This window comes from Gobio gobio, assembly GCF_949357685.1.
Source record: "Gobio gobio genome assembly, chromosome: 6".
Lineage (NCBI taxonomy): Eukaryota > Metazoa > Chordata > Actinopteri > Cypriniformes > Gobionidae > Gobio > Gobio gobio.
Window position 1 is genome coordinate 20,659,156 of NC_137102.1, and position 21,193 is coordinate 20,680,348.

The window sequence follows — 21,193 nt, forward strand, 5'->3', positions numbered from 1 at the left end:
TAATTCTTAGTAATAGAAATAGTGAGGCTTGCCTTGGCAAACATCGCTAGTAAAGGAATTCCTCAGTTTATTGTTTTCCATTCCCCTTTGTTGCTTACTTCAGCCTATACATCTTCAGTTTAGTGGTTCTCTAAGAATGTTATTGAATTTGGTCCCATATTTTTCAAGGGAACCATCACGGCCTCCAGTCTTTGTAATCCATTTCATAAAACTCCACTCCAGATATTACACCGTAGTTTGTGTGTTGGCTCTACTTTCTATAACAGTCCCTCTCTCTCTCTCTCTCTCTCTCTCTCTCTCTCTCTCTCTCTGGTGGGATCATGGGGATAAGTTATAGGTCTCTGGGCTTGGGGGTTGGGTGCCGATCATGCTTAAATGGACATTGCATTTTCTGTGTTCTTTTCTTTTCTTTTAGCAAAAGCATAGAGCAATACCAATGTGTATGTATATTTACACAAATATACTTCATCTTAAACGTGTGTGTTGCAGAACGGTTTTTATTTTACCTGTGACAATTGATGCTTTGCAGAGCCAATGCAGGATATTAAAGCAAACAATGTCAGAATTACGTAGTGACACATGACTGGCAATTGCAGGTGGACACTAGATGACATCACAACTGTCAGGCTGATGTTAGTCCTAAATGAGACCAAGGTCTAGTTTTTAAAGTTGTACCTACATTTTGCTGTGTCAGCCATCAGCATTGTCATATTCTTCATTAAATTTTTTTTCTTGTTTATTTTTCTGTTTCTCGCAGACATATGGATATATGGAAGTAATATTGTTTGTGAATGGCTTTTGATGTTGACTTTATTGCTCCGTTCGTTTAGATCAGTAAAGACTGTCCATAAGTAGGACATTTTCATGTTCCCTCATCCAGACGGAGATGATGTTTGGCTGTCTGGGAATTGTGATGCATATTTAATCCTCTGTCTACTACAGAGGCCTACGAAGTCATCTTGGGGTTGGGCGTTAACACAATTTATTTCTATGGTACCTCCATCCAAACGTTTTGAACAGCTGAAGGACGTTTCACTCTAAAGGTACACATACCAAACCAAGCGAATCGAATTTAAAGTGCATTATGAATGACAGATTAATGACCTGTCAGAATAGTATCATTTTCATTGTGTGTTACAAGGGTATGCTAAATTAGCATGTTTGCGTTATAAGTGTACTAAATGATTTCCTCTTGAAATCACAAAGGGATGTGCTACTGGTTTCCTTGGTGCTCAGGTTACAATGTAAACTTTGTGGCCTGACAAGTGACATTTTTGAAGACACATTGAGCTCAGATTAATGTGTACACTTTGTTTAGTTGCTAATATTTGCTCAAGCAAATGGTTGGCCATATTTACAGACAATACATGTTTTGACTGAAACTGTTTTTGTTAATAATAATACATGTTTGTCCTCATGACTATCTTGTTACAAACAGATACTTAACATAATTTTGTCGCTTACAGTATCATATATGAGATGAGCCAAAGCAACGAAAACATTGTGATCTGGGTCTTCTTTCATTTTGGTGGCTTAGTGCGAGTAATATTCCCCATGTGTCTGCACGCAAAGTTCTATAGAATAAAAATATTATTCTTGCAATTCGATGTGATTAAACCATGCCTTAGTTGCAGTTTCGAATGAAGAAATGCCATATTGGCAAGTTATTTTCAAGTTATTTTAGACCTGATTGGCATGCTTTGTGAAATCAGTGATGTATCTATATATCAGCTCTTTTGGGATTATCAGCATCAACCTATAGGTATTCTAGCTTGGTTGATTAACATAAATGGTTGGTCCTTCCATATCGTGTCAGGTTTATCTACTGATAGCTTGACAAATGTGGATAATAATATACATTTTCTATTTGAATTTTTGTGTGTGTGTTAGTGCTGGGCGGTATACCGGTTCATACCGAATACCGGTATTTATTTATTTTATGATATGAATTTTGATGATACCGCAATACCGGTATATGTCGCTTAAACAACGTTCGTAACGCGGCGCAGCGCGTCATTGTCATTGCACTGTAGTAAGAGCAGTCAGAGCACAGTTGAGATCGCATTACAGCACAGCCTATGGCTGAATCCTATACTCTCATTCACTATTCCCTAAATTATCACTTTATTTGAAGGAGTGAATGAAAACGTGCATGAAGTCTGACAGCGTTGTGTATACATCGGCTGTACACTCGTTATTGCGGTGCAATGGGATAGAATGAGTGCACTCAATAACGTCCACTAGGGTTTAGGACACCACTACTAAGCGCTGTCCCCTCCAAATAATGCCATTGAGGTGGCTATTTGAGGTTATAGGGGGCAATTTTGTATTCAGCCCTTGATTACAGTAGAGAATTCAAATTACACGCGGTGCGCGAGAGAGAGCGGTTTCTGCGCGGAGCGCCGTGATAACAACGCTCACCACATGGATCATATAGCACTGATATAGACCGGAGCGAGCGTGTTTAAATTTTTTATATTTCATAAACTGTAGTGCTGTAGACATGAACCAGAAGCGTGTATGCGCGCATATTTCATCACGTCTTACTAAAATGAAATGTGTGCACTGGATTACACTGATACAACCGTATGTCTGATCACGAACGCGCTGACACGATGGATTATTCTGCTACACAAAAGACAATGAATGATGTAAGTTAATAAATAAACTGACAATTCAAAGAAGAATGGGCAAAAAAGTAACTGCTTTATTCTTTCTGTGTTTAACTGATGTGTGTCATTCGTTCAGAGAGTGCTCTTAATGTATTAAGAAACTGCGTTTCTCCTCGTTTGGGCAGTTTGTTGTTATATAGGGTTAGATTTTTAAAATGCATTAAGGTGCCCTCAACTCAACTTTTAATATTCAGGTGTCTCTAAGTATGACTCTGAGCGTGTTGCAGTTCTGTGTTTTATTGGTTGTTGTCTCTCCACAGCATCATTTTGTGAGGCTTTGTAAACCTGTATTAACTCTAGTGTGTAATTTTTCTACAATATTCACTCGTCATGACAGTAAAATAGGGCATTCTAGTCAATCTACTGCAGTATTTCCTCTCTCAATCAGTAGAAAATGTGATTAACACCTTGTCATGCATAGGGGAAAAAAATACCGTCAGATACCGTGAAACCGATATAATTTAGAAAAATACCATGATATACATTTTTGGTCATACCGCCCAGCACTAGTGTGTGTGTAAATATTGTGTAAATATTTTTATTTTACTTTTGCATAAATATGCCACTAGACTCTAGAGCAGTGGAGACGTGTTTTCTGGATTGACGAATCACGCTTCTCTGTCCGGCGATCCGATGGACGAGTCTGTTTTTTGTGGTTACCAGGAGAATGGTACTTGCCCTACTGCATTTACCAAGTGTAAAGTTTGGTGGAAGGGGGAATATGGTGTGGGGTTGTTTTTCGGGGGCTGGCCTCGGCCCCTTAGTTCCAGTGAAATAAACTCTTAATGCTTCAGCATGTCAAGACATTTTGGACAATTTAATGCTCCCAACTTTGTTGGAACAGTTTGGGAATGGCCCCTTCCTGTTCCAACATGACTACGCATTAGTGCACAAATCAAGGTCCATAATGACATGGATGAGCGAGTTTGGTGTAAAGGAACTTGACTGGCCTGCACAGAGTCCTGACCTCAACCCGATTGAACACAAGACTGCGAGCCAGGCTTTCTCGTCCAACATCAGTGCCTTACCTCACAAATGCGCTTCTATATTCTATATATATGTGTGTGTGTGTGTGTATATCTTCTCTCTAGATATTATCATCATTGAATATTTAAAAAAAATCATATTGGACAACTAATTTCAGCTGATAGTTTCGACTGGCTTCTTAAAGTGTTAGTTCAACCAAAAATGAAAATTATGTCATTAATTACTCACCCTCATGTCGTTCGACACCCGTAAGACTTTTGTTTTGAACTTTTGTTCATCTTCGGAACACAAATGAAGATATTTTTGTTGAAAGCTGATGGCTGAGAAAGGCCTCAGATAGGCTTCCATTGGCATTCAGTACATTCACACTCCCAAGACCCATAAAAGGTACTAAAAACGTTGTTACAAAGTCCATCTCACCACAGTGGCTCTACAATAATTTTACTATGTGACGACAATAGTTTTTTTGTGCAAAAAAAAATTTAAATAACGCCTTTATCCAACTTGTTCTTGTCTTCCGTGTATGCCTCGGACGTGAACTCACGAAGCACCACGGCGCATGCGCGAGAATTTTACGCAGATCCGGCGTTCGGACACATGACCCAGAAGCGATTTGTTTATAAGCAGAGGAAGACGCGCGTATCTAAGCTGTTGAATTCTACATTGATCGTGCTTTAGGTCTCGGCGTAGTGCTCAAAATGGGGCTAAAGTGTGCATTTCATGGATTCCCGAACGCCGGCGCTACGTCATATTCTCGCGCCATGCGTCGTGGTGCTTCGTGAGTTCACGGCAGAGGCCAAAACGGAAGACAAGAAGAAGTTGAATAAAGTCGTTATTTTGATTTTTTTTTTGCGCACAAAAACTATTGTCGTCGCTTCGTAAAATTATTGTAGAGCCACTGTGGTGAGATGGACTTTGTAACAACGTTTTAAGTGCCTTTAATGGGTCTTGTGAGTGTGAATGTACTGAATGCCAATGGAGGCCTATCTGAGGCCTTTCTCAGCCATCAGCTTTCAACAAAAATATCTTCATTTGTGTTCCAAAGATGAACGGAGGTCTTACGGGTGTCCAACGACATGAGGGTGAGTAATTAATGACAGAATGTTCATTTTTGGGTGAACTAACCCTTTAAACCCCGACATGTGGTCTGGTTCTTGAAGGTTTTAATGCATGTGTCTCTGTAACCTCTGGGGTGAAATCCCTCCCGTTTGTCAGCGTTCAGCCTTGTTAACTGTCTGGTATAGGAAGTCATTTGGAGGGAGGAGTCATTTTTGGCATGGGACAGACTGCGATTTCTCTCTCCAGTGGCACTGGTAATTACCCATCCATCCCTCACACCCACCCCTTACGCCAGCCCTAGAGAGGGGCTGGCTTCCCTTTCAACTCTGCTTGCTGTACCTCCTCCGTCTTCAAACTGTGAGACTTTAATTTGAATGCCTAACAATTATCACCCTGATGAAGTGATACATAGATCAGACAAGAGAAACCCCCTTGGGAATGGATCTTCACTGCGCATTTGTGGGGCGGATGTGTAGAAACGCAAATGGATGTTTGGCTGTAGATGGATGCGTGCTTGTTAAGCCGCGTTTCCACCGAAATTACCTGGAACTTTTTTCCCAGGAACTTTTTCTCCCCCAGACCTGCTACAATCTGCATTTCCACCGCGGTCTAAAGTACTGGGGAGATTAGGCAAATTAGTCCGGTGACGTGGCAATGCGCGCGACTGCTTCTCCCAGTCACCGACGGACATGAATCACTTTTGCGCGATACTGTCTGCAACAATAACAAGTGGAGGAGATGCAAGCAGCGCTGCTTTTGCATACACATTACCAACACTGCTTATTTAAACGTGCACTTTCACCTGGTTTGACCATTTTAATGCAAAATGGGATGATGGGCAATCCAAAATCTGAATGTGTTGTAATAGCTCAATTCCAAAACAAAATATTTTCTATAAAAGGATAATGAGGTTTCAGTCATTCATGACAGATGTGTGAAAAGTTAATTGAATGAAAACAATAGACTGAATTAAGCGGTTGAAAGATTAGGTACTAGACTGCAAGTATTTTATTTTTTATCACAATAACATCTCTTTAACATTCACAAAAAAAAAAAAGTCACATGACTAGTATTACAATATGCTTCATTAAATGCATACTTTTAGAGACTTCTTCCTCAAATTTGAAATGAAGCAGGACCACACTTATGGCTTCACTTAAGTTGTGGTTATAAGTTATTATACTACATTCACATAGTTATACATTTAAAAATATAATATTTGGGTTTTCTAGATATGTTTATGTGCATATTCAGAAAGACTTGCGAGCAGCAGCCCTTTTATTTGCTTCCTACACTACTGTATATGAATACAATTAGAATGTGGTTATATAGTTAGAATGTGGAAATTAAAGACACAGTGACATTTTACACATTTGACTTTATTTTAGACAGATTAGTTCTTACAAAATTAAAATAAGTGTGCAAAGACAAATAAATTACTAGAACAATAAAATGAAAATATAAAATGTGAAAACAACAATATAAAAAAAAGTGTATTTTTCAGTAACCTGTCCAAGAGCTGTGCCAACACGTACAATATATAAAGTACAAATGTGGTAGTGCAAATGCTTCATTCAAGCGGCTGGTCATTGTGGCTACTTCTTGAACGACTGGACAAACTGTCCAAGAACAGACAGAAACCCGGTCTGAAAGTCCCTCTGCTTTCTTCCGCTTCTGACTGGTGGAATGCCAACTCTTGCCTCCTCATCTCTCCTCGGCCTGGCTCTCCAGTAACAGCTGCATATATTGGTCAGTTCTTGTCCATGCTGCAGGACGGCCCGGTTAGCATCCTCCATGTCCCTCAGTCCATCAAGAAAGTCACAGTCCCTTTTCCTTTTCTCTAAGTAGAATAATTGCACTGAAACACATGTAAATTAATACACAAGGCAACCATGAAACAATAGAAACCATCAATTAATTATTTAAAGTGTTTTCACTACAAATAATGAACAATTGTTTGCCCAGCTTGAACAATGGGCAATTTAAGTTTACAATTAAAAACAACAAAACTACTCAAAACCATTAAGAATTACACATCAGTTTTTAAAAATATACACATTTTTGTCAGCTTTATACCTCTGCGTGTGTGTGTTTCGGCAGGAGACACGGGGTTAACGTACTGGTGACCGCGGGGGAAAACACGCTGGTCTCCGTTGCCTGCAATTCATCAGGGCCACTCGTTACACCTGGAAAAGCACGTTGAAAAAAGTTACTGCAACGTGTTTAAACACTGCAACGAGTTTAATAGATGATACCAAGATGAGATATTTACCTTCAACCCACTCGGATTCCTGGATGGTTTCCAACAACGCACTAGCCGAGTCTTTTGTTACCGCTGTACCAGAAAAGGACGGTCTGTGTCCCAACAATACGCCGGTCGGAACCGCTCCGGTTGTTATCCTTTAATTTCTTGTAATCTTGTCTTAATTTCTTCAACTTCTCTCTGCACTGTTTTCCAGAGTGACTGGAACCGAGTCGATATCTTCAGGTAACGTTATACCTTTTCATTGCGGGTCACAGTTTCCAGTTCCCGCTGGATGTCCTCCTCCGCTTATATGCTCAATAAAGCCTGAGCCTCGTCGTCGGTCCATCGGTCGAATTTTTTGTTGAACTCCATTGTTGCAAAGAAAATATTTACTGAACGCAGAACCCACGAAACCCACCTCGCAAAAGACTTGTAAATATGGTGGTGGAAAAAAAAATGCTGCGAGAGCTCAACCAATCAGCATGTTCAGCGCCCAAGTCCCACCCCCGAAAGTTCGCGAACTTTTCAAAAGTACCACCTCGCAAGCAGGGCCGTTTGGAGGGGGAAATATTTACCCGGAACTTCATTTAGACCCTGGTTCCTGCGGTCGAAACACACCGAGTTCCCCCCCAAAGTTCCTGGTTCCGGGGTAAAGTTCCTGCGGTGGAAACGTGGCTTTAGTTGGTTCTCAACTGGTTGATCGTGACCCAGAATGGGTCGCAGGTCTGTTTTGTTAGGGTCGCTGACAATAGGGGGAAATTATTAAATGCTACACCATATGTATATGTTATAGAATTGGAATGTGTGTGAATTGAGAATAAGATATTGCATTTTTTGGAATTTAGGGATGACTGACAAACAGTAACTACCCATTGAAACAGTTATGACCTGTTCACACCAAGACGAATATTACATGCAAAAACTTGGTGTCATAAACACTTTAATCGGAATGAATGCATCTGTTCAGACCGACAAAAACATTTGCATGATGTCAGACCTAATATATTTTCCATCACATTGTGAATAAAACTGGCCAACAAGTAGGATATGTGCTTTTGGTCACATGCCAAGAGCATTTGTGTTGGTGTGAACAGGCAGAAAAAACATATAAAAGTAAACACTTATTGACAGGGCTATAGGAAATTATTAGCACGTTAATAACACCAGAATGAATAACACTCTACAAGTTTATGACCTCAAAAAATTAAGCAATATGACCAAAAGGAAGTGTTAAACTAACTTCACACACTTGAGTTTGGTTCTGTTTTTTTTTTGTTTTTTTAGGACAGTGCAATAAAGCCAATAACTAGACGCAGTTTACACCTTGTTTGTGGCAGTCTGGTGAACCCTAAATGCTTGAATGGCATATCAACTAAATTAACCATGTTACCATTTATCACAAATTATTCCGATAGCAATAGTGCCAGAAATTACATTCCTTTTAAAGCTTATTGTTATTGTACATCTTGTTGTTGTTCATATGTAGCTATCATGTTGTTTTGCACACATTACATGTATGTACAAATATCACCATCATGGGGTTTAAATTATTAACCAGATTTATTTGAATAACTAGATTATGGATTAAATACATGATTTTTCCTTCCTATCAGGCTACAGTAAATTGTGTCATGGTTTTTCATACTTAACATTGTCTAATTGTACACCTGAAAGTGTACATTTGAAAGACTTGACAACATTCATCCTAATAGTCGTTTTAATTGCATGTAACTTATTTATAAGCTGATTTTATATATATTTGGAGAAATCTCATGTAAACATTTCTAGCTAATATTGATATACAATTTCATAAAATTATCAGCTAGCTAATAACAAATTTGTTCTGGGTTCACCTCACTCCAGTCTAAACTAAATGATTTATAGGCTATTTATTTTACTACACACTGAGAACATAAATAAGCTGAAAGACTGTGGATAATTAAAACTAACTTGAGGGCTCTACGCTAACATTTTTCTTGAGGAGCACTTGTGCTCCTAATTTAAAAAAATTAGGAGCACAGTCAAAAATTTAGGAGCACTTTCTGATCAATAACACACATTCCAATTATTACTTTCCCATTACAGGGCTATCTTTGTCCCTTTAAATTAATGTCCAGGGGCATTTTTACCATTATAAGAGCAATGTTTTCTAATCTTATTAAATATATGGATCATCTTATCAATTTCTTCAATTAAAATAGAAAAGTTGTTTTTAAAATGTTAATTTAAACAATAAATTCAGTTAGAGCAATACGACACAATCAGACTGTTACCAATCTAATTAAATCAGCATCAAAAGATCCATCTTTGCAGTGTAGAAGTGGCACAGCAGCTCTATCTGAAGTGGTGTTTAGACTGTTTAAGATGACGGGACGCGCGCAGCTCATGGGTAAATAATGTTTGAATGAATGTTTTAAATATACGTTTTTTAATTTAGAAATGGGTTATGTACAAGTTAAACTTTAAAAGTTTGATATCCAAAGTCCAAAGTATGATCCAAAGTATAAATATGAAAATAAAACAGCCAGTAGGTGGCGTCAAGTCTATGTGTGAGTCATTGATTCAATCGTTCAAACGCAGATTCATTCGAATCAAACCGCTTGGAGATGCGCAACAGTTCTGGTGTAGTTTTGATTTTCACGAAATAAACAGTATTGTGGCTAAAACGTTGTTACTTAACATCAGCTTGTCTATTGTACTTTTGTACAAGGTCAGTATAAAATTTGCAATCATGCCAACTCGGAGCAATAGCAGTCCGTAACTTTTGGGGCTTTGGTGCTAATAAACAGAACTGCATGCGTCTCGCGGAAGAACATTGCAGCCGGATCTACTTCTCTCTGTTTATGTCTATGGCGAGTCACGCAGGGACTGTGCTCCTCCGCAGCGCTGCGAACCAAACTGGAATAAAATAGTCCAAATATAAACACTTATTATTAGTGCACCGTAGTGATTCAAGGTAAGATAAAAACACGGTTTGGAAAATGGATTCATGATCATGATGTAATCTCATATATACATCTAGTCATTTTTAAACACGAGAAAAGTTGTGGACTGAAGCTGTTAGCCTAAAGATTAAATCAAGAACTCATACAGGGGCTTTTTTAAATTATTATTTAGTAATTCATTTTTAGTGGCATTTTTGCCCATTAACTCCAACCTTGTTTATGATAATCCAAATGTGGTATTTCTAGTTCATTTGGATTTGGCTGCAAAGAAACATCAGCGCGGCGCATAGCCGCGTCACACCCGTTTCACCTTGTAAACAATCTGCGAAGTGTAGTCCGTTGCACACGTTTTTTGCACATGCTCTGCTGACAGAAGGCATGACAAGCAGTCGATCGCAGAACGAAACGCAACTGTTGCTCAGTCAGTGTTGATGCACTTTGGCAGTTGTAGTTTTTATTCCGATTGTATTATAGGCTACATTTATTCATGAGAATCGATCGTGTCACTCGCACCGGTGCGCCTAAATATTTTTTCACAGTCGTACGCAGTAATTTTCAAGGCGCAAATGCGCCCAAAATGGTCGCTATGTAGAGCCCTGTAACTCTTACACCTACTCTTGCTAAATTGGGTAAGCACACTTGTGTTCTCATTTCAGAGATGTTCTGAGTAAATGATTAAACTGATTTGTGAGTTCAGTGTTGGACAGTTCAGTTGTTCTAACCAGTCGTTAAAATGATTTGGTTCAAAGGAGTCATATAGGGCACGAATCGGACATTAGCACACGCGTTGTGTGCGAATCGCTTCTGTTAGAACATCGCGAAAGATTTGTCAACACACAGAAAACACTTCATAACTGGATAGGATTTGTTTCCCGTTTATTGAAAGTATGGTTTATCTCAGCTGGTCAGAGAAGAGTCAACATTTTTTATAGCGCATTTCACACCCAGCGGTAATGAAAGGAAAACATCGTCTGATAGCGCCACGTGCAACATGGATTCGGTCTTCCGACCTTTTGATTTTGATTAACGTTATATGTGAAATATTAGAAAGCGAATGCTTATTTTGAAGACAGAGAGCGTGTGAGCGGGGGAGGAGCTCTCTGATCGTTCTATCTGTCACTCAGTTAATGCAAGCCAGCAGTCATCTATTCTACATCACTCATAAATCACAATAACTGATCAAATAAGGCTTTGGCGGGACAAAAAATTGTTTTAGCGGCCGCCAAAAAATGTTCAATGTAGGAAAAACCCTGAATAGCTTAACAAGCCTGAAAAATAACCTTTTTGTGTATGATTTAAGCCTTTTTTCTTTCTTTTTTTACCATTGTTAGATTATATATTATAAAGTACAGAGAGCCATAGCTATTGTATTTGGGCCTCTGGGGCAGGCTGTTGCTGTTGTTGTTTCAGAGAGGGGTTCAACTGTAAAATCGCTGTTGGACCCCTAAAGTTGGGAGGCCCTAGAATTGTCACCACCTTTTGCCCCCTCAGTGATTTCCCTGTTAAAATATACCTTGAGATTTCAGTCTTTCTATTCAAACAAATAGTCGCTGTACTTGTATGTTTAGAAATAGCTGCACGGGGTTGTTACCAAGATGGCTGCCGAATAAACTGCCTTCCTGTTGAAGGATTTTGATGTCTCTGTACCCACAAATGGTACTGTAACCACAAAGAGGAACTAACTGAATGTATGTGCTAACAGTTTGTAAATGTTATAGGGAACCTGCATAGACACATATATAACCAGGTTCACATTTCACCCGTTGGTCTATTGTAGCTGGCGATAAAACAACAACTGACTGAGAAAATGGAACCATTTCACGAGGTGCCGATTTCGAATACATTTCTGCAATGTGATTTTTACGGAAGTGTATGATTTTTTAGAAACAAAATAAACATGAAATTCCACCCCTAAACATTAATGTCAGCGTGGCGTAAGCAGATCGAATTAACGCGTACTGATGAAATCATATACGAATTAGCCACCAATTCGCCAAAACTTAAAATTGTTATGAATTGGCCAGTTATTTTAATCATTGCTAAGGATGTGGAACTGCTGTTTACAGAAGGTCTTCCCCTTAAAATTGTATGGGATGTACACTTGTGCTCTCAATGTTGGTATGAACTAGTAGGCCTACACTCCTGGGGAAAAAAGGGGGCATGCCAAAAATGGCAAAATATTTAGTGGTCTTTTAATAGACTTAACCATTTTAATCACAAGTGACTGGTCAGGAAATTAGTACAAATTACACAAACAATGTAGATAAAGTAACTTAGCATTCAATAGCCTTCCCCAACATGCAGACAGCTTTTTACAGGAAGAAGTTGTTCCACTCAATGATAATGGCTTCACACAGTTCATGAGTAGTTGAAAAATGTCTCCCAGTTCATTTGAGTTTAATATCAGACCAAATATTCACTATAGGGTTTAAATCTGAGCCTGATGGACTTGTTCTCAAGCCACTTCTTGGTTGTCTTTGTACTTTGGGCAAGAGCATCTTGTTGAAAAATAACATCTGATCAGTTCTCTTTAGATAACAGCTTTTCATCTGTGGGAAGCAAGCCATTCTGCAATATTCTCCTGTACTCCAAAGCATTAAATGACTTTTCCCAGTGAAGCAGCTAAAAAGGCTCCCACACAATGACACAGTCTCTTCCTCCATGCTTCACTGTGGTAGAGAAGCATTTATTATTATATATTTCTCAGCAGATTTTCGAAGACACCGCTCTGGAGAATCACCATGCAATTCATGTTTCATTGTGATTCATCAGTCCACAACTTCCCATTTTCTGACGCAAACTTCATTCTGTCTTTGATGTTTTTCTGAGACACCACTGGCTTTTTAAGTAGTGCATTTGCTTACATTTGGCTTATTTCCTGACCAATAATTTGTGGTTAAGACAATTAAAAGCTTAGAGTTTAGCCAATGTGCTCTTGGCCCATTTTCTTTGCCCAGGAGTTCATACTGTACATCAGATACTGTCCTCCGAGTACTGCGTGTTCAGAAAGACTAGAGCGTCACGTAGCACCATGGCAACAGCTTCAGGCTGGGCTCTTTCTGAGGGCAAACTCATGTGACTGGCAGCCTGTCATGCACTTCTTTGACACCGAATCCATTGAAAGGGTGAGGTAAAAAGAGAATACTTTATTAGCTTCAATAAAGGTAATGAGATTTGCATTTCTATCTTTTCTAACAAATGGTGGATTTTACATTTTACAACCATAGCATGAGTCAATGACATACAATAGGGAACAATGAGCTTTTCCAAAGACAAAACACAGAATAGCGTAAAAATAGTGGCAGGATTAGTTATGCTTAAATTCTCCTGATATCCCCAGTTCCAGACAAATCCTTGGTTGATCAAACCTTGGGAAATAATAATCTTTGTGTTTTAACTTGTGTTTTAACTGCGGTTTATCAGCAAAATGCAGCTGGTGAAGTAGGTTGACTAAGGGGACGTACACCCAGAATGTGTTTTTTGATTCCACTGCGCTACTTTTCAAATGTTTTTCCTATGAAAAACATGCGCTAGACGGATGTGTTTGACCATTGGATCAGTGTCTTTTGCAGTGTCTCATGCATGACACAGCATTCTAAAAACACGGCGCTCAAGTAAAAAAAAAGTAAAACTTAAAAAAAAACGTTTTTTCCAATGACCTCCATCTATTTTTTTTTTTTACTGCAAAAATGTGTTCTGTGTGAATGGCCTGTAAGAAAGTCTTGCTGGTTAAAATCGAGATTAAAACAAATTTGGGAAAGGTCCATGAGCCGGGACTCGAACTCGGGACCAAATCAACAACAAATCAATTCAGCCTTGTTGACAATAAGACTTTCAAAAAATGTTTTTAAAAATTTACTGACCCAAAACTTTTGAAAGATATTGTACTTGTAAATTTATAAGGGGATTTTGTACCTCGCAATGTGACTTTATTCTTCACAGTTGCCACATTCTTCACAATAAGACTTTGCCTTTGAAATGAATTTCCTTTTCACCCAGAGCCCTCTTATTTTTCATCCCCTCCCCTCCAATCACCTGTCAAATAGAGACCACTTTTCACTTTTCTGTTTGGATGGTTATTTTCCTTTCGAGACAAAAGGCAAAGCTTTAAATATCTAAAAGTTGTATATATTTAATTGTTCCTCTTTTTTAATTGGAGGGAAAAGGCTAGTTAATGTCAAATTACAGATCACACAAACCCCATTTGCACAAAGTTGATGAAATGCAGTGATCAAAACCTGATCTGACTGGACACATCTCGTGCGAATGAGTCATCAAGAAGATGAAACCCGGTTAAGTGTGTAATCTAGGTTTGAGTGGCGACACCAGAGCAGGGTTGTGTATCCGCCCTCAGAGCTTCTGAGTAAATGAGGAAATGTCATCTTCATGATGCTCCTCTGTTGAGTGGCAGCTTTAATGAGAGGTCTTGCACCTGTTACTTCTCCCTCATTGCATGTAAACAAATGTGCCAACACACCGTTTTCACATGGCTGTCCCACCCTTGCCCAGGGACACTCTGTTAGGAATCAGAGACAACTGGTACTGTATTTAACTAATATAGTGCATTAGTATCTGTCCACTTTCATACCATTCTTTTCCCATATGGATTACAAAAAGCTTCTTTAAAGCATTGGTCCAAGCCAATAAGTTGAATCACAACATTACAAACTTCTATTGAAAACAAAACAGTATTTGAAAATCGGACAGAGGTACAAGGCTTTAGTGAGGGAAAGAACTACAATCCCATGAAGCATTGCGTATTACATAATCGAATTAAAACATTACAGTGTAACTTTGCTGATTTTCGACCCGCTTATTACAATGTCGGTAGTATATGTAAATGAACTAGTGGTGGGCATAGATAAAATTTTTTTAATCTAGATTAATCTCACTGTAATCTTGGAATTAATCTAGATTAATCTTGATTAAAATGGCTCATTTGAATTCTGTCGAAACCATTCAGAATATGTGTGCTCGTAAGTGATCGTTTGTCTTTTTGTAGTTTGAATAATAAATAACTTCTGTCCCTTTAAGATCTGACGCACGCATGGATCCCAAATACTGTGTTTACATTCAAACTCTCCAAGATGGGCATTGAGACATTTTTGAGTGTATTTGACCATTAATAAGCTGGAAAAGGAGCTCATTTTTGCACTTTTATGTCAGAGGCGGCTTTATTACGGTATGTGTGTGCGCTTCAGATGCGAGCGCGAAATCTGAGGGAATTAGTAGAATTAACGTTATGTGCAACCCCGCGCGAAATGCAGACCGGTCACACCAATACCAACACGCTGTCATGAGGAAAAATCGAGCAGAACACCCGTTCGCCATGTTCAGAGGGTTAACCGGACTGAATGAGAGGAGGCGGGTGCGTGTCAACTCGCTGTCGAGAGGAGAGGAGAGCGCAGCTGATATCGATACTGTGTAAAGAATGAGTATCGTATCGTTTCAGATATTTCAGTATCGATACATATCGAAATATCGATATTTTTGACAACACTAGTAGGCATATTTACATTCCATTTACCTTTTAGAGGCATTTTTAAATTAGTGGTGCTTTCTGAATGCGAATAAGACATCAATATCATTGTTTTTCATTCTCACTCCTAACCCCAACTTTGTCATTTAGTCCTGCAATGTTTTTTTTTCTGTGAACATAAATGAAACTTCAAATTGTTTGTGTTGTTTAGGACCGTGGTTTTCAATCCTGGTCCTGGGTACCCACCGCTTTGCACATTTTGATTCTCTTATCTGACACACTCAACTAATGAACTGATAATCAGGTTTGTTAAATAGATCCCCTTTCGCACAGAGATTCCAGAAAATACACTGATAATGCCATACACACCGGTTCGAAGACTTGTTCTCTCGCCCCCTACAGTGCAATTCGGCTAGGTATACAGGCTAAAATACCAAGGTGAAAGTCATCATAGCTGGCGTAGTATAGACCCAGCTCCCAACCCAACTTTGAGAATAGATTAACGGCGATATTGTTTTTATCGCCCGATAAGAGTCTCACGTTAACGCAGAACGTTAACGCCGATAACGGCCCACAACTAAAATTAACAATGTTTACTCATTCTGGTTCATGGTCAAGCAGTTTGAAATGTTGACTACAAACATGGAGGAATACGGTAAAACGATATATCACGATAATGAACATGCACGATATTGTTAAGTTTACTAAGAACTATTTCCTACTAAAGCAAGGTGGTATTTGACTCTGTCAAGAGTATCTATAGCAGACTGGTGGAAGTGGCCTTGGATGGCAACGTGCCCAGTGCATTATGGGTGTTGAAGTTTTTCTACCTATTTGGCAAATGAGGTCAACAGTTTTTTTTCTTCTTTTTTTTTCTTGTCACCGATAAAAATAAAATAAAAAAAACACCTTTCTACTGTTCAAGCAGCCACGTTTTTATGAAAGCCCATTTTACCAGCGATGAAGTACCTCTTTAATTCAAAGTTGATGATTATATCTATGGAAACAATATGTTTTAATTTTATTGCAAAATTATATAAAAATGATATTTTGAGAGCACAAGAAAGACCGATTCCATTACAGGAGCGGTGCTTCATGGTTGTGGGCATTCCCTGCAAGTTTTTGGTATGATTTGCTCACTGATTGGTGGAATTTTGTCTTTACAGCCTCATGGGTAATGTAGTATTTAATTAAAAGCGATTTATTTTAAAAGTAGTTTGAAATAATGTGATGATAAAAATAAATGTAAATGGCTTCAACAAAAGCATATTCCATCAATTAACAACCTCCGTCTAAAATCTATTTCCTTATAGAGAAAATGAATGAGTTTTTACTTTTTGTACAAACGGTGCACTCCATTCATGAACAACCAGTCTTCCCTGAATCTAACATAGTAATAAATGTCTCTTTCATAGGAATCGGGGGCGAGGAAAAGCTCTGGTGGAGGATGAAGACAGCACAGATGGAATGGAGACTGCAGAAACAGGAAGCACACAGGAGACAGGTAACTGCAGCCCTCTTTTCCTTTTCTTACTTTCACCTTTTTCTTCTGGCTTCCTCTCCTACTCTTTCCTCTCTTTTCTTCTCTCCTCCCCCACATATACCCTCTTTAAACTTCTTTTCCCACCACTCTGTGTTTCCTGTGTCAGTCTTTTCTTTTCAGCCGTCACATCCCCCTTCCTCAAGAGTCAGAGAGCGAGGCTGACTCTCCTCTGAGGCAGTTCCAATGATAAACAAAATCACAATGTGGAGCCCTGAATTGATTTTCTTTCCCAGCTATGCAGTCAATCTAACTCAAACCTTGGCCAGCCGAGGAGGAGCTTTCAAGAGGCTCGGCCGTCCACACTCCTTGAGCAGGATTGATGAGATTTTCGCCCGTCTCCACATGGCTCCGCTCTCTAGCTCTAATTGAAAGGATTTGACTCCAGCCACAGCCTTTCTGCTCTGGAGTCTCCCCACCACCTCTCAAACCATGTGATTGAGGTTTGCAGCAGCCAGTTGAAGCTAATGCCCTCTGAAAGCCTTTTAAAATCTCGTCTCGTGCATTTTCCCCTCATTTTCTCTGCCCTTTTTGCCTGCTTGTGGCTGGCGGCCTTCTGTTGAAGGTACGATGTGCATTCAGGTTCACATGCAGCTTAAAGACTAGTTTTGGTTGTGAATGTGTTTGGTCCATTTACCTTTAGAGGCATTTTTAAATTAGTGGTGCTTTCTGAATGCGAATAAGACATCAATATCATTGTTTTTCATTCTTACTCCTAACCCCAACTTTGTCATTTAGTCCTGCAATGTTTTTTTTTCTGTTAACATAAATTGTTATTTACATAAATTGAGGAAACCTCAAATTGTTTGTGTTGTTTAGGACCGTGGTTTTCAATCCTGGTACTGGGTACCCCCCGCTTTGCACATTTTGTTTCTCTTATCTGACACACTCAACTAATGAACTGATAATCAGGTTTGTTAAATAGATCCCCTTTCGCACAGAGATTCCAGAAAATACACTGATAATGAGTCAGCGATTTGTCTTGGGATCGTTTGATTTTGGTGCATTCACACTGCCAGTTATTCACACACATCCCGTAAAGACATGTGACATCAGGATGTACCTTTCCACTAAGCTGGTGAACGATCTCAGCTTCAGCATCATCACTACTAGGTGTCCATGCTGGAATTGATCCCGGGACGTGCTTGCGTTCACACAGAAGGCATTCTAGCAATTCTATGGCATCAATTTTCTGCGATCATCGCTCTGTGTGAAAGGGAGACTTAAAAAATGTGCAGAGCGGTGGGTCCCCAGGAACAGGATTGAAAACCACTGGTTTAGGAGAAGTATGCTATTATTTGTCACCTAACAACCACTCTGAACACCCTAGCAACTGTAATGCACCAAAAACTCATTGGCAAACACATAGCAACGCCTAAACAAACAGTGTTTGGCAAGATACCTTGAAACTGCAGCTTTCTAAGCTACAGGATAACTTGTAGTTAAAAGTAGATAACTACATTAAATCTACTTAAGTGGGCGAAGCTTTAAAGAAAAATAGCACTATAGCCCTATTTGGACGGTGGTACTTTCTCATAGGGACATACGGTATTTTCAGCATTTACTGGGGTCAGTGATTTTATTGTTGTCCGAATACAAAATGTTGGTGTTTTTCTCCTACCACATGCGTAAAAATCCCAGACTGAATTACTGTTTTTTTTTATTCTTTCAAAAACCAGAGTTGTAATTTAATGTAATTTAGCCCCTGTAAATGATGAAATACCTTACGACCCGTCCGAATAGGGCTAAAGGCTGCCTTTGTCCGAATCCACGAGTTTTCAAAAAGAGATTGCTTCAAAATTCACTGTTTGTATCCTTTTTGACCACTGTGGAGCACCGTATGTTTGCGCTTCGCTGTAATTTGGATGCATTTTAAAGATCTAGCCTACACTTTTATTACTGAAATGCTGGAAAGTATTTACAAGAATAATCTTTTATTACCGCTCCAAAGACTAAGACGAGAAAAACAAGTAAACATTTGAAATGGGCCATTATTACGACAGTAATTAACGTAATATACATTGCATTAGCAGTGTTATGTTTACCTCATGTAAATACGAGTCTGTATTAACTTATTTCCGCTCATTTCAAAAAAATTTAAATGATGTCCTATCTTCCTATTTTTTAAACAGGAGATTTAAATAATTAAATAATTAATAATTTCCTATGGCAGACAATCATTCGACTGACCACATGAGCAGTGCGTTCCCAGGTTCGTATGATCACAAAACTCACTCCTCTACCGACAGTGGCTCAGTGGTTCATGTAGGTTGTCTACAAACCAGAAGGTTGGTGGTTCAATCCCCGGTTCCACCTGACCAAGTGTCGAGGTGTCCATGAGCAAGACACCTAACCCCAGCTGCTCCCGACGAGCTGGATGGCGCCTTGCATGGCTGACACCGCCATCGGTGTATGAATGGGTGAATGTGAGGCAATATGTAAAGCGCTTTGGATGACCATGGGTCTGTTGAAAGCGCTATATAAATGCAGTCCATTTACCATTTTACCGTGTGAATAAATCGCCATCCGAATGCATGAGTTTTATCACTGAGGTGGCATGCAAATTTATTTTTACGGACGTCCACATGAGAAACAATTACCGTCCGAATAGGGCTTTAGTTGGAAACCAAAACAGTGATATTGTGAAATATTATTTTAAAATGTATTTTTTTATAAGTTATATCAAGAAAAAGAACAGCAATTATTTGAAGGGCTGTAAAGTTGACTAAAGCTACAGCATAATGTGAAAAAGACCAGAAAAAGGTATCTTGTTACTGGAGAAGCTACGTAATATACATCATCGGGTGGACTTTTGTGTGCTTTTTTACTCATCTAAAACTTAAAGTTAACATTGTAAGGATAAAATCTGTTTTGGTTTTTTTGGTTGTTTTTTAATCTGCGGTATAGGCCATTATTCGTGGTTGAATTAGTTGAACTGTCATAGTAGTTTGTTCATTCATTCTGTGAAGCCTACATGGAGCTATAATAACCAGGTGTATTGTCTTGACACTGCAGGAGAGCTGACGCTGCCTTTGAATGTCAAGTCACTTTCGCCTTGGAGGTTGGAGCACTCTCTCACAGTCAATAATACGAGCTAGGATCATTAAAGGTGCTGTCAGTAACTGCTTAGCCTCCTGAACCTCAGAAATAACCTTTGTGTCAAGGTCACCACTGAAGTAAATGGCACCATAATTATAAAAGACCCTTCAAGTACCCAGTAACTACTAAAGATTTTTTTTTCTTTTTTGCTGCTTCTTGGAGAGCGCTGTCAGCCTTTTAATGTTTTGTTTAAGTCCACTACATTTTTACATTTTCTAGAGAAAAAGTGAGTGATGTTTGCCTGTGCAAAACTCACTGTGCTAGAATGTTGCAGATGGTTGTGTTTGGCATGTTTTCACCATGGCTAGGGTGTTCTGTAGTAGTGTAGTGTGTAGTAGTCTATTGTTATACCGATGTTAAGGTAGTGATTTTTACCATGTTACTATTCCACTGCTAAGCTGTTCTGAGTTGTAGCATGTAGCTTTTTCGTTTATAGGCTTTTCTGAGTGTTTTAGCACATTCTCACTGTTTCTAGAGTGTTCTGAGTATTTGTAGCATATTGATATTCAGATGCTAAGATATTTTTAGTGTTTTTTTGTTTTGTTTTACTATTGCTAGTATTGATTGCTGCTGAAGTGTTCTAAGTGTTTTATTATGTTGCTATTCAGTTTGTATGGTGTGTAGCATTTTGTTGAGGTGTATGAAGTGTTTTTAGCATGTTTTTTCCCACTATGTCTAGGGTGTTCTGTGTTCGAAGTATATTTTGATTCATTGATTTTATTAGCATGTTGCTGTTTAGCTGCTAAGGTGTTCTAAGTGTTTTAGCATGTTGCTATCAGTTTGCAGGGTGTTAGCACATACTAGAGTGTTCTGAGCGTCTGTAGCATATTGCAGTTCAGATGCTAAGGTAGCATTTGTTAGCATGTTGCTAAGATGTTCTGAGTGTTTTTAGCATGTTTTTACGATTTCTGGTGTGTAGTAGTCTATTGCTATACCGATATTAAGGTAGTGGTTTTTTGTAACCATTTTTCTATTCCGTTGCTGAGGTGTTCTGAGTTGTAGCTAGGGATGAAACGGTATGGAAATTTAACATCACGATTATAGTGACCCAAATTATCACGGTTATCAATATTATCACGGTTTTGTTCAAGTTTTATATTTGAAAATCAACAAACAAACTAAAGCAGCTCTATGCACTTTTTTAAGCAAGATTCTGTGGGATTTTCT

The 21,193-nt window shown here is 38.9% G+C and overlaps 1 protein-coding gene across 5 annotated transcripts in view; it reads left to right on the forward strand.

Annotated features, from left to right (window-relative positions):
• The window catches only part of kmt2cb (lysine (K)-specific methyltransferase 2Cb), a 142,592-nt gene that overhangs the window by 8,395 nt on the left and 113,004 nt on the right, over positions 1 to 21,193 (forward strand). For all 5 annotated transcript variants that reach the window (XR_013816627.1, XM_079818573.1, XM_079818575.1 and 2 more), the window contains exon 3: positions 16,803 to 16,891. Coding sequence is in view for 4 of the 5 variants with exons in the window: in XM_079818573.1 (XP_079674699.1) it covers positions 16,803 to 16,891 (89 nt within the window). In the remaining variant the exon portion in view is untranslated. The remainder of the gene's footprint in view (positions 1 to 16,802; positions 16,892 to 21,193) is intronic.